The 22,730-nt window shown below is 35.7% G+C and overlaps 1 protein-coding gene and 1 long non-coding RNA gene across 2 annotated transcripts; one reads left to right on the top strand and one right to left on the bottom strand.

Annotated features, from left to right (window-relative positions):
- The first annotated feature begins 7,080 nt into the window (after nt 1–7,080).
- LOC111467149 lies at nt 7,081–22,522 on the top strand. The gene is made up of 8 exons (XM_023111930.1): nt 7,081–7,615; nt 8,090–8,458; nt 8,530–8,789; nt 11,659–11,800; nt 11,977–12,348; nt 12,570–12,701; nt 19,670–19,798; nt 19,887–22,522. The coding sequence occupies exons 1-8, from the start codon at nt 7,493–7,495 to the stop codon at nt 22,191–22,193; spliced, it is 3,834 nt and encodes a 1,277-aa protein (XP_022967698.1). The 5' UTR covers nt 7,081–7,492; the 3' UTR covers nt 22,194–22,522.
- On the bottom strand, nt 14,885–19,945 carry LOC111467325. The gene is made up of 2 exons (XR_002714527.1): nt 19,867–19,945; nt 14,885–15,467 (listed from the first exon to the last, which is right to left on the bottom strand). It is a non-coding gene; the product is annotated as an uncharacterized LOC111467325 (long non-coding RNA).
- Nucleotides 22,523–22,730: the final 208 nt, after the last annotated feature.

Here is a 22,730-nt window from a genome sequence, read left to right as displayed (position 1 = left end):
ATCTGTTTCGCTACACCCAAATCTTTCATCTCAAATATTGAAGACAAGCTTGCCTTCAAGCGGTTTGTCTCCCTCATACTTGATCCAACAATCAGTATATCATCCACATACAAGAGTAGAAACACATAAGAATCAGTGTATTTCTTGAGGTAACAACATTGATCCTTGTCACTTCTTTGGAAACCACTCTTACACATGAGGAGTCAAATTTCTTGTACCATTGTCTCGGTGCTTGTCTCAGTCCATACAAGTTCTTATTGAGCTTACACACCTTGTGCTCCTTGCCTGAAGCGACAAACTCTTCTGGTTGTTGCATATAGATCTCCTTATCGAAATCTCCATGTTAAAACGTCGTTTTTACATCCATTTGCTCAAGGTGAAAATTCTATGACGCAACAATACTCAGCAAAATTCGAATAGTAGTTCATTTCACAACAGGAGAAAAAATCTCAGCATAATCAATGCCTTTTCTTTGTGAATATTCTTTAACTACTAACCGAGCCTTAAACCTCTTTCTGCCATATGGTTCAGTCTTGATTTTGAACACCCATTTGTTTAATAGAGCTCTCTTTCCTATAGGTAACTTAGTCAGCACCCACACATTATTCTTTTCAAGTGAGCCCATCTCATCATCCATGGCTTGCTCCCACTTGGTTGAATCTTCCACTTGTAGGGCCTCATCAAAGGACTTTGGTTCTCCTTCGTCAGTTAGCAACAAATAATGTAATGAGGGTGAATATCTATCTAGTGCTCTGATAGTTCTGGATGATCTCCTCAACACCTGCTCAGGTGTAACTTACTCCACGTCTAGTTCTTCAGCAACAGGATCAGGAGTTTCTTGAGCTTTTGTTGTAACATCACTGGGTGAATTTTCCTGCCACTCAAGCTCACCTCCCACTTGCTTCGTAGTCTCCGAGCTTATCTTCTTTTTGTCCTTGTACAAGACATTTTCATCAAAGGTCACATCGCAGTGTCTTAGGATTTTTCTATTCTTGTCATCCCAAAATCTGTAGTCGAACATGTCAAAGCCATAGCCTATGAAGTAGCATTTCACAGCCTTAGCATCAAGCTTCTCTCTCTTCTTTGGATCAATATGAACATACGCAGTACAACCAAAAGTTCTCAAGTGAGAGTACTTGAGTTCTTTTCTTGTCCATACTTCTTCTGGCAATTTGAACTTCAAGGGTACTGACGACTCTCTATTAATCAAATATGTTGTTGTGTTCACAACATCAGCCCAAAATGTCTTTGGTATTCCATAATGAATCCTCATGCTTGTTGCTCGTTCATTCAATGTTTTGTTATCCTTTCTGCAATACCATTTTGTCTTGCCTTACCGGGAATTCTTATTAATCTACTTCCCTCAGCTGCATAAAATGTTTTAAACTTTGATTTGTTGTATTCTCCTCCATTGTCAAACCTCAGGCATTTGATCTTCAAGTCGGTCTGATTTTCAACTTCAGCTTTCCACTCCTTGAAGGTGGCAAACACATTTAACTTATGTTTCAGAAAGTAAACTCATACCTTCTTGTTGAAGTCATCGATGAAGGTGATGTAGAACCTTGATCCACCAAGTGATGAAACTGGAGATGGTCCCCAAACGTCTGTATGGACCATTTCCAACCGCACTTTCTTCGGTTCTCTGGCAGGCTTTGTGAAACTAACTCGTTTATGTTTGCCCATTACACAGCTCTCACAAAGACCTATATCAACAGATTTTAAGCCTACTAAAGCTCCTTTCGCAGTCAACATCTTCATTCCTTTGATGCTCATGTGTCCCAGTCTATTGTGTCATAGACTTGAATTGGAAGCACTCTTAGCAACAACCCCACTTGTTGAGCTTGAACTAAATATCTATAACATAACACGAACAAAAGTACAAAGTTCATAAAAGTCTTTTCAATCTAAGATACTATTGAACTAGTCCATTATAGTGCCTCTGGAACTATAAAACAAAAAAAATAAGAAAATAAAATTCCATTGCCAGGAATTGAACCCGGGTCTCCTGGGTGAAAGCCAGATATCCTTCCATGTGTGTGATACAGCTCTCAGAGCTACCTTCACATTCCGAGCTGTTCGATCGTGTGGCTCTTTCTTCTAAGGAGTCAACCCTAAACATCAGTTCTTTGATTGGCAACCCATTCCGGGGAGGGTCAATTGCATCAATTCCATCAATGATCTTCTCATGAGTTTATGGTGCATGATCTATTTTGGATATCATTCACCTTCTAACGCCATCATACTTTTGCATCGTCCATGAGATGCATTGTGGCCAATGTAACTCTCAGGTCCTCTGAGATGCATTGTGAGCAAATTTCTTTCCCTTGAGCTCTCACATCCACCTTCTTGCTCTAATCAAGCTTTTATAATGTTTTCTACTCCTTTCTAATTCGAAAATATGCTTTCTAAAGTGTGGCTCCTCCCCTTTTTTAGGTAGCCCTTTCCTTATATAATGTTTGTTTCTTCTCATTTATGACTGTGAAAGTATAAAATGGTCCACCTAGGATGTGTCTAATCTGGTAGTCAATGACGTACGTGGATTGATGATGTGGATTAAAATTTCCATTCCCAAAAAAGTATGGTCCACCTAGGATGTGTCTAATCTGGTAGTCAATGACGTACGTGGATTGATGATGTGGATTAAAATTTCCATTCCCAAAAAAGTATGGTCCACCTAGGATGTGTCTAATTTGGTAGTCAATGACGTACGTGGATTGATGATGTGGATTAAAATTTCTAGTAGTGTTAGAATAAATGGAGCATGCAAAATTAACTGTAAAAAGAGTACTCTTCACAATGGTATGATATTGTCTACTTTGAGCATAAGCTCTCATGGCTTTGCTTTGGGTTTTCCCAAAAGACCTCATGCCAATGAAGTTAGTATTCCTCACTTATAAACCCATGATCATTCCCTAAATTAGCCGATATGGGACTTTCATCATCCAACAGATATAACTGTACTTTTGGAGAGTTATCAAATATCATTTCTCATCCAATTATTGCAGTACAATGCTACACATGTTAAACCATCTATTTAAGTATTTTAGAGAGAATAAAATTCAATCATTCAAGCATTTTTGTTCGTGATCTAGAGGAAAACAACACATTTAAAAGAGAACATAACATAATATCTATTATGTTTTATGCCATAAGGTGTCGTAATTAATTATTTAATTTTTAATAATAGTTTTAATTATTTTATTTGTAATTTAATATTATCTATGGTATGAAAATCCAAAGGTATTAGTGTAATCTGTTGAATGCCTAAACATGATTGATATGACCCGTTTTGTAATTGTTACAAATTATTTGATCAAAATCGTTCCTGATGAATTTGTAAGATTGAACCACAAAATATTTAAATCTCTCTTTCAAAATCTCTTAATTGAGAAAATTAATTTTCATAGGATGATCATATACGACTTGATCTTAATCTTGAGTGAGTTATGAATTTCTGCATATGAGAGCTTGTCTTTCATTGGCATAGATGAGAATGACTCTTGTAGCCAATTCAATATACCTCCCATTTTCGGGATTTGACCAAATAGGGAGCTAGGAACATAACGACACAGATGGAATTTTTTCCTTTCCATATATGATAATTGTTGGATCGGTCTTCCAACATTATAAGTGTCATACTTTGATCTTTGATTTGTCCATCATTTTGATTTTGTTGCCACATCATCATGTCGAGTATGTTGTCTCAACGGTAATTTCTTCGTTTTAGCTCTGATTTAAGTAATTGAAAAGTCGTTGAAATCGTAATTCCCAACCTTATACTGTGGACAGTTCAAAACACTGAAAATAGTTAATAATTGAGACTAGGTTTGTTATCATCAAAACATCAATTAATTAATTAATTAACATGAGATTAAGGGCCAAAAAAATCCAACAATAAGTAGATGAGTAGTTCTTGAGTGTTGATTTTGGTACTTAAACAATGGGGCCCACTCTCTCGTTGGCCCGAGAGACTTGATTTATCGTTGAATCTACAAATTATTTATTAGAGAATCAATGTTATTAAGGTATAAGATGTAATTACATAGACTTCTGACCCAATTGTAACTAAGAACAACTCCTTAAGGATCTAAAAAAATTAATTAATTAATTATTTTTTATAATTGGAGCTTATAATCTGTAGGTCCAAAAAGTTTCCTTATAGCTCATATTATATTATATTAAATAGAAAACGAGAAAACTATATTTAATTTAAGTATTTAAATTATTATTTAATATATTATATGTATTAAATATAAAGAGAAAAAAATATATAATTAATATTTAATATATTAATCAAAAAATAGAAAACTATATTTAATAAATTAAATATTAAAATAATTAATAAATATGAGTTATATTAAAGAAAAATATAAATTTAAAATTTGAATGAGATATTTTACCAAATATAAATATGAGTATGATTAACGTATTATATCATAATATATTAAATATCAAATATATTATTGGATGAAAATTCTCTGGCTCGTACAAGCTAATTTAGTGGTGTTACGTTACGTTTTTGGAATACACCAAAGACGCATGTAAACTACGGTTTTAACAAAGGTAGAGTTCTTGCTACAATATTAAATGTTTTTTATTTTTAAAACGTTCTTTGACCTCGTAACTTTCCTTTATTGGCCATATTGCCATAATGTGACCATATCATCACTAAACACGGGTCATATCATCACTATTCCTCGTAGCCAGATTGGCATGTTTACAAATCATAACTGTAATCATATCATCATTAAAATGACGGGAGGTCATATCGCCACTCTCCCTCATGGCCATATTGCAAAGTTTTCTAAACTTCATTTCTCGGGAACGTACATATGCATGAGGTCCCATTAAATAAGAATGTATAATACAACTCATGATATAATCATTATGATGACTATTCATTTAATATTATAATTTCGTTTGTACGTTATAGTTGACTTCAGATCACCATATCATGACATGATTCACATATATCATCAACGTCACAATTCTACTGGAAATCTTAGGGTCATAACACATATCATGCATATTACAATTCATGTTAGAAATACACAGTGTATTTTGATTTAAACCTTGATTTGAAGTTATCTGGATTTCTCGTGTACTTCAATGGTCTTCTAAAATATCCACAATTGTCATGGAAATACACAAGACCATCCTATTACGATTAGTTTCCTATTTAAGCATGCCTAAGTGCCGTTAATCGACTATAATTGAAATCTATTATGCAACTGCTTAACTTGGAGAGAATAATGACCTAAATTGAGGTCGACTGGGTCAGAATAGAGGTATAAAGGGTTGAATCGGCCAAAGGGGAGAAAAACTGGTCAAAAGGGTAGTATAATTAAACGAAGGACAGCAAACCGAGTTGGAGGGCCATGAATCGAGTCGAATTACTTAGATCGAATTAGGTAGTAATGAATTAGGTTTGCAGTTGTAGGATACACACACCACTTTAGAAATCACTCATATGTTCGGGGTATATATATATATATACATATGTATGTATGTATAGTTCTATATGCCCCACTTTCGTATGTATATAACCTAAATTAGAATAAATCATATTAAACTAGATTGAACCAATTGAGTCCATAGGAATCAAATGTGAATTGGTCCAAATATATCGAACCCCTTGGAAATGCGTTGAACTGGCTTAATTCCTCGAGCATTCTCTCATTCTTCACGTGTGAGATTTGGTGAAAACTTAGCTTCCTTATTGTGTCGTTCGTGTTTGGTGGTGTTACGATGGATTTGGCTACAATGTCAACAACCATGCATAGGAGATCATCGATCAAGGATCTAAGGTAGAGATGCACATTCAATGAAACGATGGTTTGGTGCTTCATGCAATAAAGAGAGAGACGTGCAAAATCGAGAACATAAAGACTTAGGGAAGCAGAAAAAGAGTCGAAGAAAAGAGAGAGAATTGGCTAACCCAATAATATGACCTGCCCTCGAGTCCTATGAAGCTAGGCCACCTATATAATATGACATGGTAACCCTAGCCATTTGAATTTAAGAACCCAATAAATGCTTTGGATATGAAAACCCGACCCCGGAAACAATTTAATTAATTTCATTCTTAATGATTTAAACTCTTGGAAATTTGATCTAAGAATATTATTGAAGAATAAGCGGTTTAGATATAAATATATCTAAAAACCTCAAAATGGTAAGAAATTACTCAAGGAAAAGTAAGATTAGGATTACCTTGTTGATCGAATATCTCAGTTAAAAACACTTGTTTGAGATACGAATCATTCAACAAACAAAATCGGTAATGTCAAGCTTGAATGATTCTAAACGTGCGACCTAAACTACATAAAATTGCAAAGAAACTTAATTTGGGCTAAAAGAAAACATAAATATATATTTTTTTTATTTTCCAAAGACAGGTTATATACCTGAAATTATTATATAGCTTCAAAATGAAACCTTTGACTTTCTAAATATGTTAGGAGTAGTAACATTCATATTTTATGATCATAATTAGTCAGTACGTGAATGTAACCATAAAATAAACAAAAACACTTAAAATACATTAATGAAACGTCGTATGTAACAACCTCGTCAGCCTCACAATTTTTAAAACGCGTATGTTAGGGAGATATTTCTACACCTTTCTAAGGAATGTTTCGTGTTTATCTCTCCAACCGAATCCACCCCCTTTAAGGGCCAGCTTCGTTGTTGGAACATAGCCCAAACTCATCGTTAGCAGACATTGTCCACTTTAACCGGTTACGTATCGCTTAAGCCTCACAGTTATTAAAACGCGTTTGTTTGTTAGGGAGAGATTATCGAATAGTAATTTGAACAATTATTATTTTTTTTTTCACATTTTTCGTTCATATTGCATGATTGAGATTACTCGACAATCCTCTTCGCATTTAATTAATATAAAATTGGTTAATAAGTATGCCACGTCAAATGGATCACATTTTAAAATATATAAATTTTGAGAGGAAAATTGGTAATTTAACGAAAATATAAGGTGAGAAAAAGAAAAATTGATGATTGGTTGATTAGAGATATAACAGCCTCATTTCTTTTCGGTTAATTGTAATTGTAATTGTAATTTCATTTCTCCTCTCTTCGTCTGCTCTCTCTCTTTATCTCTCTACGGGCAATGTAAACGTAGCAGCAGCCAATCTCATTGTCATCAACCAGAAACCCCTACATCGGTTTTCTCTCTTTTTCAATCTTCTTTTTCATGCCCCATCAATTCCGTTTATGTTATGGTATTCAAATCTAGTCCAATCGAATCCAATTCTATATAATCCATCTTTTCGTAGTCTTGATCAGATTTGCTTCTGGACGGAGTTATTTCAATCCGCCCACGATCTGTTATGTTGTTCTAATTACCTATTGCGATTGTAATTCTTAGCAACTATTCATTTTGGCTCGCTTTTTGGCTCTCGATCAGATTGGGTTCATTTCAGGTTGTGAGGCAATGGAAGAATTGAGAAATGTAACTATAAGGGCTTGAAAGATGCCTGGGTTAACACAAAAGAATTACCATTTAAATTGTGGGTCATCGGCTATATACTCGCTCTCGGCCAATGGATTTTGGTCCCAGCATCGCGACGATGTTAGCTACAATCAGCTCCAGAAGGTATTCATTTCTCTCGTTTCCACAAGATTTAATTGGAGTTTTTATTGCTTCACTTGTTCCTTTTTTTTTCGGAATTATTGCTACTAGATTAGATCACTTTCCTGCGCTGGATTTTTGTCACATTCCTGCTCTATATTTTTTTTTTTTTCCTGAATTAGTACTTCATAAAAGCCTGGATTCATTAGTGCCGCCGATGTCATCTACCGGAGGAGTATCTAGCATTTTAGATGTGTGTGTTTGACACTGTAGGCGTTTCATTTCTTTACTCGAAATTGAGTTACTGAAACTTCATGTTTCCTCTGCATGTATCTCTTTATGAACAGAAAATATTCTTTGTACGCAACTAAAGTATCACATTGTTTAATTATGCCTTAAATCGTTAATTGGGATAAGTATGATCTAATTCCAGCATTACTTGGAACTGATGTGGTGAACTGACCATCAACTAATAAGTTGTGTTTACTCTCAATGTAGTTTTGGATTGAGCTGCTGCCCCAAGCCAGGCAAAAACTCCTGAGAATTGACAAGCAAACCCTCTTTGAGCAAGCTCGTAAGAATATGTATTGCTCTAGATGTAATGGTTTGCTGCTTGAAGGATTTTTGCAGATTGTCTTATATGGGAAGTCTTTACAACAAGGAAAAACACGTGTGAATCATGCATGCAATAGATTAGGGGTTTCAAAAAATCAAGCAGGTGACGGAGCGTTGACGGTTAATGGGTTTGAAGATGAAATTCAAGATCCATCCGTCCATCCTTGGGGTGGTTTGACTACAACACGTGATGGGTTGCTGACACTTTTGGATTGCTATTTGTGTTCAAAGTCTTTCCTGGATCTCCAAAATGTAAGTGCTTATTTTTAGTTTTATTAAGCACTCCAAATCCCTTGTAATCACTAAGGTTTTCCTTGAAGCAGGTCTTTGATAGTGCACGTGCTAGGGAGCGAGAACGAGAATTGCTTTATCCAGATGCCTGTGGTGGGGGAGGTCGTGGTTGGATTAGTCAAGGAACAGCAAGTTATGGCAGGGGACATGGAACAAGGGAAACATGTGCCTTGCACACTGCTAGGCTTTCTTGTGATACATTGGTTGATTTTTGGTCAGCATTGGGAGAAGAGACTCGACTATCTCTTCTAAGGATGAAAGAAGAAGATTTTATTGAGAGGCTAATGTACAGGTGTCTAGCTAATGCTCATCCTTTGTTTCATGCATTTATTTAAATTAATGGATGGAAAATGTGATCGTCAATGCTCGATGAGGATTTTAGTATATAATATAATCTTTAGGGATACGAAGTATCATAGACACATTTAGAGTAAAACTAACATGAACAAATAGAAGCTTGACTTCTTAGTAAGAAATAAACCTGTTTATTTATTTATTTATTTTTAATTTTTAGTTATTTTTTTAATGCATCTTGAAGATTTAAGCTAGTCTAGAATACTTCCCTTTTATGTATATATTTTCATTTTACTCCCTGAAGGCGTGATTTCTATAAAAAAGAAAGTGTAGAATTACTGCTGTCTTGATTTATTGTATATATAATTTTAGTTATGGAACCTATAACTTAAGTAGATTCTAGTTTACAAGCCAAGAAAATTCTTGTATAATTAGTCTTCCGATGATTGTATATACTTAAGATGGTATGCTCCTTTTAGGTGTAAAAATTTGGGCAACTTACAAACATATTGAAATGACAATGTACAAATAGGGGGCAGCTTCTAATCCTTGGGATGAGTAGATAATAAATGTCTTGGAAGCATTGGAAGGTGCCTTTTCTCTTTCAATTATTGTAAAGTCGACTTGTGGGAAGTATTATGAAATATTTATGGAGAGCTCATACTATTTGGCCTAAAATTGAGATGAGTAGATAATAAATGTTTTGGAGGCATTGGAGGTGTTTTTTCTCTTTGAATTATTGTGGCATTGACTTTTGGGAACTATTATGAAGTATTAATGTGTGGAGCTCATACTTTTGACCTAAAATTAAAGAGGATTTTAGGGATGAAATTGCAGGAGTTTCTGGTTTTTGTTGGCAGACATGGTGTGTTTGGAAAGGATTTTGGTGGTTTGTTTCTAGATGAGCTGAATACTCTATGGCACAAGGTCACAGTGAGCAAGTATGACCCTCACCTTTTCAAATGCATTGTGGCTATGGTCTTGAAAGGCGCATTTAGAAACTCTTGGAAGTACATTGCTTTTAGTTGTTCCTTATTCTCTAATTTCATTCATAGCTCTATTCGAGATGATTCAAACTCTTATTTCTAGGAAGATTGATGGTAGCGTGATACTTCTATTCATAACTTGTTTTCTCATTTGTACTAGCTTTCTCTTTGAGGTTTAGTCCTATGGCTCTGGTCATTTCTTATTCAAGTAATTAGCATTTGCATAACTTTGGCGTCTAACATCCCTTGTTGGACAGGGAAACCTTGGATGTGCCTCTCTCCTTGCTTTATTAGGAGAGGTCCATCTTCGTCTAATCCCTCTAAAGGGTTTTCTTGTCATTCTCTTCTCCTTCTTTTGGGTGCCCAAAGTTTTCTTAGAAACTCTTTATTTTCTTCGTGGAAGATAAAATATTTCCAAGAAGGTTAAGTTCCTTGCATGACAAGTTTTATTTGGGCAAATCCACACCATAGATCGCATTCAAAGACACTTTTCTTTTTTACTTAAGCGCAGTGGGGTACTTCTTGTAGGGAAGCGGTTGAAGATCTAATTGTATCCTTTGGTGACGCAAGTTTGCTCATTTGGATGCGTTTTTGGAGATGTTTGGTGTGAGTGTGTCATGTATCTATGGTTATCGTTTCATGATGGAAGAGGTTTTATTCCATCCCCATCTCAAGATAAGGGCTTAACATTGTGGCAATTCTTTTTTTTTTTTTTTTAATTATATTTTTAAATTTAATTTTAGAGAGGGATGATAGAATGTTTAGAGGGTCTGAGATATCATGAAAAGAGGTGTGGATTATTTCCAAGTTTAATACCTCTCTTCAGGTGTATGCTCGAGAGACTTTTGTTACTTCCATCTCAGTCTTATTACTTTGGATTGGATTTATTTATTTATATATTATTATTATTATTATTGTGGTTATTTTTATTTTTTTAATATTGTTATGTTTTTAGGTGTTTTAGGTGTTGTCTTGGCTACATTTTTTGGGTGTTGTTTTTGTATGCCCTTTTTGTAGCCTTTCATTTATTCTCAATGAAAGCTCAATTCTATAAAGAACGAAACTTATTCTATACTGTTTTTGTCATTAATGTTTTTTAAAAGCCTTGGTAGAGGTAGTAATTGGCTGAATTATCGTCTTGTATTCTATTGATATGAAATACGTAAGTGATATTTGGTTCCTTGTTAGATTTCATGCTTTTCTTTGGATTTTGATTTCGAAGATCTTTTTTTAACTATTTGATAGGAACTAGCCATTTCCTCTGATAGAGTGTCCTTTTGAGGGCTTGATTAATGTATACCTATGTATTCTTCCATTTATTCTCAATGGAAGTTGTTTGCATAAAACAAACACGTAACTGTACTTTAATATTTTTGAAGAATGTAAAAGACTAATATTATTTTTCTAGTCATTAAAGCCTTTACACCTGTTCGGTGCATCACATGGGACCATAAATATTTTCTTTCAGAGATTTAAGCCTCTTTTGATCCAAAGAGGCCTGAGACTTTAGCCTAAAAATTTGAGCCTGATCTTGAAGTGTGCCTCAAGGTGTAAGCCTTGACAAAGAAATAACTCCACAAGGGAGTGAATAATAAAAAGATAAAAAGATTACAATGGAAAAATACAGTCATGCCAAATGAGATATGAATCTTGGATAGAATGTCCAGAAAAGAGGTTGGTGAGAGCACACCAAGAAGAGACCCTCAAATGAGGCTAAACAAACCAAGCTGACCAATGCATTAAATGTTTCTTAACCACCAGCAAGTCTTCGTGCAAAAGACCTAATAAATGATTAACCAATTTTCTCTCCTGCATTTTCTTGCCTTGTAATTATTATTATTATTATTAATTTCTTCTTACAGTGTGTTGATTGTCTCACAGGTTTGACAGCAAGAGGTTTTGTAGAGATTGCAGAAGAAATGTGATCCGTGAGTTCAAGGAACTAAAGGAGCTGAAGCGCATAAGAAGAGAGCCTTGCTGCACTAGTTGGTTTTGTGTTGCAGATATGGCATTTAATTACGAGGTGCATCCTTGCACTTCTCTTCAACTTTAAGTGCTCTTCTAGGATCATGGTTATAATGTAAACTTTACAATTAATATGATTAATAATTATAACGACCATGTAGATTCTTAAGGTTTCTCTAGATTGTGAGCTTTTTGCAGTCAGCATGAAAGAATTTATAATTGCTATTGTCACAGGTATCAGATGACACAATCCAGGCCGATTGGCATCACACTTTTGCGGACTCTGTGGAGACATATCATTATTTTGAATGGGCTGTTGGAACAGGAGAAGGAAAATCTGATATTCTGGAGTTTGAAAATGTTGGCATGAATGGAAGTGTCAAAATGAATGGCCTAGATCTTGGTGGTTTGAATTCATGCTTTATTACACTCAGAGCTTGGAAATTGGATGGGCGCTGCACTGAGCTCTCAGTGAAAGCTCATGCGTTGAAAGGTCAACAATGTGTTCATCGCAGGCTTACAGTTGGTGATGGATTTGTTACAATCACAAGAGGGGAAAGTATTAGGAGGTTTTTTGAGCATGCTGAAGAGGCCGAGGAGGAGGAGGTTGTTCTCTTTCTTGTAATTTTGTCTCTAGGATTTTTCCTACCAAAAGCGTTTGTACGTCAATCATATTTTCAATACTGAATGGGTTTTTTGTTTCTGCTATGAAAAAAAATATCGGCAGCATTATATTACTGGAACTTGAAATTCTTGTGGGTGTCAAATGTTTTCATCTTCTAAATCTTGGTAACTCTAATTGCTTCTCTGAATTATGTGCTTTTTAGGAGGATGATTCTATGGATAAAGATGCAAATGGTTTGGATGGAGATTGTTCTCGTCCTCAAAAGCATGCAAAGAGTCCTGAACTTGCTCGGGAGTTTCTTTTGGATGCTGCAACTGTCATTTTTAAAGAACAGGCATGTTATCTGCAACCTTTTTGGCTTGTGCTTTCTTGCCAATTGGCCTGTGTGATATTATTCTTTCTTGAAGACAAACACATGTTAAAATCTCTTGTTCTAAGAAATTTTATTAAGCACCAGGGATATAATTACCAGTTAGGCACATTGGGACAAGGAAAAACGAATTAAAAGTTAAAATTACTATATCTATGGAGGTGAAAATGCTGGGCTTTATTTTCACATGCGATTCTTGGTTCGTATATGTCTATATTTTTCTTTCTTTTGTTTTTTTCTTCCAATTTTTAGTTATTATTTAATACGATGTAGAAAAGAGGTCTAATATCCAACCAAGGTGGCTACAACTTCCTCCTGTAATTTCTCCCAAGACTTCAAGAAATTAGTCATGACTGTCAGTCCAAATAGTTCCGGTTTTACCCATTTAGGCTAGGAGTGGATGCTAGAAATGAGACAATATAAGAGAGGGAAAATCGGAAAGAATTAGGGAGAAGAAAAATAGGAGGAGAAATTCTCAAAACATTAAACTAATTTCAATGTCGGTCTAATTACTGCATTTTACTAATAGGTCAGTCTGTTTGTTGGGAATCTAATCCAGATGCTTGAGAATCTATACTTTCAGTTTTGTTAGGTAGCCTTTTCTATTTTTCTATTTTTTTTTTCTTTTTTTGAGAAGAAATATGTATTTCATTTATAATATGAAATATACGAAGTAGGAAGGGTGAAACATTCAAGATCCCAAAATTGATTGACAAAAAGGAGTTCCACTTGGCCAGAAGCGTAGTATCACCTATAGTAAGAAAAAGAAGAGAGAACGCTCACACCAAGATATAGCCCTTAGGACATTATCCATTAAGGAATAAAAAGAAGCTTCAGTCCCTTCAAAAAGTTTACTATTTCTTTCTAGCCTCAGGTTTGAAAAGAAGTCTTTCACCTGGCACAGCCAAAGGGTTTGTTGCTCGTTCTGGCAGGGGTGCCATAGTAGGACACCTGATAAGAGGCTATAGATGGATGAAGGCAAGGCCATGGCCCATTTGAAATTGATGTGCAAAAAGGTCCAGAAGCTATGGACAGTGGAATAGTGGATGAATACGTGGGCTTGAGACTCATAATCTGGCAAATATGGCACCAGCTGGGAGAGAGAGAGAGAGAGAGAGAGAGAGAGAGAGAATAGTAAGGAGCCTTCCTTTCAATCAAATTACGAATGTTATCTCCTCGTTAGTTAGCAGCTAGCATTGTAAGAATTTGACCTTTTTTTGACAGAAGCTTTCCCAGATTGCCAATTAGAGGGGAGATGAACCTTTATCTAGCAAAGAAGCATATAAGGAATGCACTGTGAAGCTATTGTCCAAAGCCCATTCCATCCATCTTTTCTGTTTTGAGGATGAAAGGCTATCAATCTCTTCATCTTTCAGATTTCTGATGAGGATGAGATTTCGAGAGTTAGGAATCCACAACTCTTTTTACGCATTTGAATGTCTTGAAATATTTGTTTTCTTTTATTTGATTTGTAAGATTTATACATGGATATGTGCTGTAGTTACTGAAATATCTTGCACATAATACAACTGAACGGGCTAACCACCATGGACCCTCTAGCCAATATCCGACCCAAGGTGTGAACTCTTCCATGTAAAACGTACCAAACAAAGAACTTGACTTTCTTGAAACACTTGACCTTCCACCTAGAAAAAAATGAAAATGCTTGACAAGAAAGGGGGACGGACCAAACACAAAGAGAGAATTACAGAAGAAAGCCTTTGGACAGTTTGAGACTTCAAAAGCGACCATCCCTCTTATCAGGATTAGAAGTCCCCCAACAAAAATAATGTTCGACATTTCCCTACAAAAACCTAGAGAAGGAGAAGGCAGGTTCTTAGAATGAGAAATAATCAAACCAACCAAATGATACTTACAGCTTATATAACCAGTGATGTAAGATGCAGATGGGTCCAACAACCAATCAATCAAATGTATCTTTCCCATCATTCACCACATAATGACAAAATCAGAAAAGAAATTAAGTTTAGCTGAAAAATCTTCCCACTGGTTTCTGGTTTGCTTTTAGCCCCACTATCTGTCTATTCAAAAGGACGAGGACCGTGCTTGCTAACAATAACCATGTGCCATAGGATGTCAGAATCATGATGGAATCGTCGAAACCATTTAGCCCAAAGGACTTTATCCCTTGCCCTTAGATTTCTCAAACCTAAGCCACCTAGGTCCAGTGGCGTCTTTCCACCTCACAAGATGAGATCATCTTCCCTCCCCAACATTCTCTTAGAGGAAATCCCTCATCAATTTCTCAATGGTCTTACTAATCACACTAGGGATTTTAACCAGGGGCAATAGATGAATAGGAATGTCACTCAGAACCGATTGTAAAAGGGTAAGGCCTCCACCCTTCGTAAAAAAGCTCTTTCTCTAGGATGAAAGCCTATTTCGAACCTTACCAATGCCTAGGTCTAGAGTGTAAAGCTCCTAGGATCATGCCCCAAAGGACTCTGACACTTGTTAGGCATGTGTCAAATGGTCGTTTAGTATAATAAATAAATACATTGTAATATAAGAAAAATAAGGATGTTAGAATAAAACAAGTCAAGTAAGGTAGTGAAGCTTGATTTAAAAGTTACTTTGGTTGGAATTTGTTTGCAATATGTTTTCTCTTGAACTTACCGAAGAAGTTTGATGTCTCTTCACATGAACATGTTCCTCTTTGTCCAAGACCTCACCATATCATTAAAATCCCCCTCTCGCGACCAACACATCCTATTACAAGCCAATTAAACTCCAAAAACCTTGTCCCAAATTGTACATTAAAAGAGATATCCTAGTTAAAACATGCTTTTAGATTCTTCGACATATTTTAACTAGTTAAACTATCACTTGTTAGTTCAAAAAACATGAGACATCAACAGTTAGGTAAAAATATTTGGAACATTGACTTATTTGAATAAAATAAATAAATAATATATATATATATATATATATATATATGTATGTCTAGAGATCAGTGAAACTTTTTGAAATTTAGGAACTAAATAGACAACCATCAAAGTTGGACTTAGTTTTACTACAACCATCAAAGCTGGACTTAGTTTTACTACAACCATCAAAGTTGGACTTAGTTTTACTTTAACATTTTTCTTTATTTAACATTTAAAAACGTGAAAGAAAGATAATTGGAGTGAATAGTGAATAAGAAAGAAAAATTAGGAACATCATTGTCATGACAAGATTCCTTTCAAGAGAGTCTTAGAAACTGAAGTGAATAAAAATTCCTTGGATGCTGCTCCAGTGGAAAATCTAACCATATTATTTGGAGATCCTGTTTGTCCTTTCAATTTAGGCCCTTCTTTGTGGGGTTTTGGAGTTTGTTTGGCATGGAGCAAGGATTGTAGGGCTATGATGGAGGAGGTTTTGCCTTTTCATCCTTTTAGGGAGTGAGGAATTTTCTATGGCAGGCTTGCTTCTTTGCAGTTGTCTTATGGGATTTGGCTCGAGAGAAATAATAAAAGCTTTAGAGGGAATCAGAGTTTTGTATAGGAGGTGTGGGAGGTCATTAGGTTTAATACCTTATTTGGGCCTCGGTGGCAAGATCTTTTGTAATCATTGATTAGGAAAAAGGTTTTATTCCATAGGATTGGGGCCCTTTATTATAGTTCTTTGAGTTCCTCTTGTTGGTTTTATTTTTATTTTTATGCTCGGTACATTTGTTCATATCTCTGTTTGGCATCTCATCAAGAAAAAATAAAAAAATCCTGCATCAATTGATATTGATACTACAATTAGCAATGACCATCTTCTGAAAATATATAAACTAGCTTTAAACGATTGAGCTGAATGTTATTAGGTTAGTCCATAAGCAAAACATAGAGCAATTGCATCATTACAAATTATCCCTTTATTCGTCAACAAGAATTAGGAAATGAGTAATTGCCATGGGGACAATTCAGTTGCTCTCTATTTTAAAGTAAGGTCATGGAGGTAAAGTTTTAACAAATCTTTAATCTCAAAACCATCCTGGATAGGATTTATGGCTTCCTCGAGGGAATCTAGCTCCTCAATGTCATTGAGGAGCTTTTGTTTGTATCGATGAAAATTCCAAATGATTTCTATTGTAAGATTTTATTTTGTGATTGAGAGTATTGCCTATAACCAACCATATGCTAAAAATGAGAGGAAATTGAAGAAAATATGCTTGTATGACCGATTATCCATCCACTGGCTTCACCATATGGTCATAATACACCCAAGCACAATTTTCTATTATTTTAATATATATATTCTTCTTGGAATATTACAAATTCATTTATCAAAATGAATATTTTTTGGTTCATCCATTGCATTGTTTGGCTACCTTTTGGAGGAAGAAAGCTGATTCAAGTATCTATGAGTTTCTTAATAAATGCTCGGTATTTTGTTTAGGAAATGCTAAAAGACTTACTCAAGAATTATGATGGCAACTTTCGTTTTTAAAGGATTTAGCTAAAATTTCTTTGCAGAAAAATTTTTCTTCTTTCAGTTGCAATGTGTGGGAAGAGGCAAAGAACTTGAATGGAAAGCAGGGGATTGGATTTCAAGTAAATGAGATCTCAAAAGATTATTTGAAGTATTGTTGAAGAGTTGCCTTTTCTTATTCTCAATTGGTTAAAAAGGACCAAAAAGTGATGAATTGAATTTTAGCGAGCTAATAGTTGTTTCTAGGTTGTTTTCTCACAACATTAGGAAGGAGATTAAATACGCCTTAGGACTATCATTTTAAAGGCATTGTTTCAATTAATTCTTTCCTGGTAAACCTGACATAACTATATTTTAATTGTGAAATCTTATTCTAGGCTTTTGATTATGAAGGTAAATGGAGATTCTACGTTGATTTGCATTTGTTTATTGAAAGATGGTGTCGTGAAAAGCAGTCATCTGAATTTTGTTGAACGTTAGCACATTTGAAACTAATGGCCATTACTTTGGTGGTCTTGAGAGTATTTCTTCCCCTAATCTTAATATGTTAGATTGCATGGGGCTCTTATAGAAGTTAAGAGGAATTTGTGTGGTTTTCTTCCCGCTATGATAGAAATCATAGGATAAGAAAGGAGGGAATATTTTTATTAGATTTAGTGATCTCACTCCTTTAGATCTCCAAATATCATTAATAGAGAGTTCTCTCCTTGAAAGACCTCTCCAATTCTCTGGGCTTACATCTTTTACATCAAGTCATTGAAGGTGAAGGAACTTCTAACGCAAATGATGATGTAATTAATCATCCACCAACTTTAGTTCTAGAGAATAGAGAGATCATAGTCACTGAAACAGGGATGAGTGTTTTTAATGGGTCTACTCTGCATGAGCATCAACCATTTGTTTTAATTCAACAAGTTCTTGGGAATTTTTGTGTGCTCCCTACTATTTTAACGACCTTTATTCCTTTGCATTGCCTTCTGAGATTCTTGTGTCCCTTTTGGAGATCTCCATTAAAGTTCTCGAGTCCTCAATGCCCTTGATTGTGAAAGAGGTTAAAAATTGTTATATTATTGCATACCCCTTGTACTATACTCGGTGAAGTGAACCTATCATTTATTCTCAATCACCCATTGAGATATACTGTGGATCTTGATTTAATTGAAAAAAATTGGTCATGTCTCTTTGTCTCCTTCGTAAGACTAGGGATAGTTGGAACTTATCAATATTAGCTCCATCAAACCCTGTAATCCCTCCAAGTAGCCTTAAAGTTTTCTCCGCTTAATGGGTATATTTTTTTATTCATGAGATGATTCCCTTGAAAAAGTCCTTATAGTTCATCTTTCTCCCTCTCGGTGTGGTGACTTCGATGTTGAATCTAAAGTTACCTAAGCAGTGTGAAATCTCTTGGGCAGCCAATGGTTAATCACTTGGATGATATGGAGATTGAAGACTCCCTTTTCAATGCTTTTGAGTTTCTATTTTTTGGAAATGATATGGAGATTCTCCCTTGCCCTTCATCGGTGCCTAGAAAATTTGCATGTCTTATTGAAGTTTGTGGTCTTGAATTACAGGAACTTCCTTCTTCAACTTCATAAGGACTAGTTTTTGTATCAAGGTTCCGGGGAATGTTTTTTTCATCTTTACATTCTCTTTTGGAAGTTCGAAGTTTTGGAGATTATGTTCTGGAGTTTCTTAGTTGGCGTGTTAGATCTTTTTGGAGGAGAATTTTTAGTCAGTATTTTCATGTTTTTGGATCTTATTGATTCTTATCTTTAGCTGTTGTGGTTGCTGTTTGAATATTCTTTGGAACTGAGCTTTTGTTTGATGGTTCATTTTTATTTTTTGGTCGTTCTCTTTTGTTTGTAATTGTTTTAAGATCTTGTCTGTTTTCTGGTTCTATTTTCTTTTCTTGGTTGTTCCCTTGAACATTTTCCTTTTTATTATATCAATGAGAAGATGTTTCTTGTTAGAAAAAAAAAAAAAAAGTGGAAAGAATTTTCTTTTGTTCAAGATGGATGCTGGGTTGTTAATGCAGTTTTCATCGTTCATCTAAATCTACTGATCACCTTCGCTTGTGGGATGTCTCATCTTCCTTTTTCTGTATATCCTCCACTCTTGATGAAAGTTTGAGTGATGTTCAACTTAAATTTGTTTATATCAGATTACAATTTCATTGTTTTCAGTAGAAAATTTATATCCAATTGTTGCTCGGCATAAAACAAGTCCATGTTATCCTATCTTTTCCTTCAGGATTGATACTTCTCTTGTTTCAAAGAAATTTCTCTTGAATGTTTTTTCGTTGAATTAGCTCTCATCTGCTTATTAAAATCTGATTGAAAGTTCAAAGTCGTAGTGTCTTTCTTTTATCCCACTTTCCAGATAATCAATTGAATTTTTTATTGATCTCTTCTTCTTGCTTCTTTGACTGGAAATTCGATACTGGAACCGATCTAAGTTTTTCCCAGGTATTATAGATTGATTATATTCTTATAACTTGTGGTCTTTTCCAGGTTGAAAAAGCCTTCAGAGAAGGAACAGCACGCCAAAATGCGCATAGCATCTTTGTGTGTCTTGCACTAAAATTACTGGAAGAACGAGTTCACATAGCATGCAAAGAAATCATTACTCTGGAAAAGCAGGTTCATGCGAGCTATATCATTACTCATAGAAGCTTATTTACAAAATTTAAGATCTCTCGACTGCTAACCTTTGTGAATTTTTCTGCAGGTGAAACTTCTTGAAGAAGAAGAGAAGGAAAAGCGTGAAGAAAAAGAACGCAAAGAGCGGAAAAGGACAAAAGAAAGAGAGAAGAAACTCCGGAGAAAAGAAAGATTAAAAGGAAAGGAAAAGGATAAAGATAAGATAAGTTCTGAATCAGCTGAAGCATGTGCTCATTCTGATGTCTTGGAGGACTTGTCCCCATGTGATTTGGAGCCAAATTCCGATGCAGTCGGTGAAGTATGTGACGCCAGCGTGCCTGAATCTTCTGATACTTTCAATGAGCTGTTTTTAAATCAATCTATCATTTCAGAAGGGCAAAATTCATATGATGATAGCTTTGATGGGAAACTTGGCGATGGAAATGATGGAAATGATGGAAATGATGGAAATGATGGAAATGAGTCTTTCATAGGTGATCAGTCTAAAGTTTCTCGCTGGAGATTAAAATTTCCAAAGGAAGTTCAAGATCATTCTTTCAAGTGGTCTGAGAGGCGCCGATCTATGGTTTCAGAAAATGGAGCGCTTGCTAACAGATCTGAGCAAAGATATTATGCCGATAGTTTGGAAAATCCTTCCAGGAGTATGAATGCATCAAACAGGAAATTAAGAACAAATTCATTAAAGGCCTATGGTCGACATGTCTCTAAGTTTAATGAAAAGATGCACTCTTCCAACAACTGGGTATCGTACGACTACCGTTCCTGTGTCTGTAACCAAAATAATGAATTTAACAAAAAGGCAGAGCCATTTGTTTCTTCGGTTAGAGTTAACCGAGATGCCAAATCTGCAAGCAAGTCAGAATCTTTATTTGATATGTCCAAGCAAAGTTATCGTCCTAACAAGTTCAGCTATGGAGATTATTCTCGTGATAGCGGAAGACTGAAAAACAAAGCTGCTTTGTTAAACAATTCTCCTGGTAAAGATTTTGTTTATTCAAAGAAAGTTTGGGAGCCCATGGAATCACAGAAGAAATATCCTAGAAGTAACTCAGACTCAAATGTTGCATTGAAGTCTTCAACTTTCAAGTTCGGTGTGGAACCTGATTATGAACTTGTGAAGTCGAGGCATGAATGCTGCAGTGGTGAAGTTAGCGTAGCTTCTGGCACCGTTGATCAAGAGGAGAGTAATTCAACTGAATCAACTTCTGTTATTGAATCAGATGAAGTCTTCCAAAATGGACTTCCTATTGAATCGAAGGATCATAAAAACGTTGAAGACGACGCATGTGAGGAGGTAACACCGTGTTCTGTAAATTTGACAGTAGACATGAAAATGACATCCAGTGGGACCAGTAACCAAGCAGGAACTAGCTCTCTAAATTCGGATAACTGCTCATCATGCCCGAGCGAAGGAGACAGTAATACTATTTGCTCGAACCATGGAAATTTAGAATCGTCGTCCACATCAGACTCAGAATATGCTAGCCATCAATCAGAAGGAAAGGAATCTTCAGCATCCATTCAGTATGGCTTTTCTGAGCATCATGAGATAAGGATGGATAAAGCAATTGGAGGTGATGCCCTGGGGAGCACGAACAGTTCCGGTCTTTCGCAAGATAACGAGGGATGTAAAGTTCAGGGAAATGCACCGAAAAATGTTCCTCAGAACTTCGAAGCGGGATTCTCTGCTGTTAATCTGGATTCCCCATGTCATGTGACACTTCCTTCGGTTCAAAACCAAAATGTTCACTTTCCAGTGTTTCAGGTTCCTCCATCAATGGGCTATTACCACCAAAACTCAGTTTCATGGCCAGCAGCTGTCCATGCTAATGGAATAATGCCTTTCTCCTATTCAAATCACTGTCTATATGCCAATCCTCTTGGGTATGGTTTAAATGGTAACCCACGCTTCTGCATGCGATATGGCCATTTGCATCATCTTGCTAATCCCGTCTTCAACCCGAGTCCCGTTCCTATTTATCAGCCAGCTGCCAAAGCTAGCAATGGTATCTTTGTTGAAGACAGAACTCAGGTCTCTAAATCAGGTGCAATAACAGAAAGTTCTGTAGCTAATCCAGACGTCGTCGTTACCACTGGACTCCCTTATGCACTCAGTTCACCACCAAGCGGAGATTGTAAGCAAAACGATACTTCTTCCAAACTGCAAAAGGATAGCTCAAGCTTTTCATTATTTCATTTTGGAGGGCCTGTTGCACTTTCAACGGGAGGTAAATTAAATCCCATGCCCTCCAAGGAAGACAATAATGAGGTGGAAGTTGTTGGAAATGGTCATGGTTTCAATAAGAAGGAAACTGCCATTGAAGAATACAACTTGTTTGCAGCAAGCAATGGCATGAGGTTCTCATTCTTCTGAATCGGAACAAGAAGATACGAGGTGGCTGTTTTCGATTTACTCGTCCCTATCTTCATATTAATTCTTTTTAATGGAATTTTACAGTACTTGCTACATAATAAGTTTTCTTGAAATCTCAATTTTACTTATAAGTTTTTCAGTAGTTGATGATTGCTCTCAAATTGTCTCATTATTTCTCCTTGCTGTAGAGAACACAAAAACCAAAGAAAAAAAAAAAAAAGGACGAAAGAGTGCGTGCTATCGTGTTTGCAGGTTCCCGAAACGAGTTGAGTTTTTCTATCGACAGAAAATTTGTTGATATGAAAGTTTTGCTGCCTATCATTTGCTTGGAACTGTCATTCGTTATGAACAATTATCCGATTCGTTTTTGTACTTTGACTTAACTTGGCCTGCATACATGTCTTTGGGTTGTGATCTTTCAACCATTTTGACCCTTATTTTGGGGAGACATTCATAGGAAAGGGTTTTTGAAATAGCTTGTGTTCATATGTGGTTTGTTTAGATGTTTTGGCATGAGCTGGAAGAAGATATAGCAGA

The sequence above is a fragment of the Cucurbita maxima genome, unplaced genomic scaffold (genome assembly GCF_002738345.1).
Source record: "Cucurbita maxima cultivar Rimu unplaced genomic scaffold, Cmax_1.0 Cma_Scf00033, whole genome shotgun sequence".
In the NCBI taxonomy this organism is placed as follows: Eukaryota; Viridiplantae; Streptophyta; class Magnoliopsida; order Cucurbitales; family Cucurbitaceae; genus Cucurbita; species Cucurbita maxima.
Note: the sequence above shows the minus strand (reverse complement) of the source record. Positions and strands in the feature narration are given on the sequence as shown.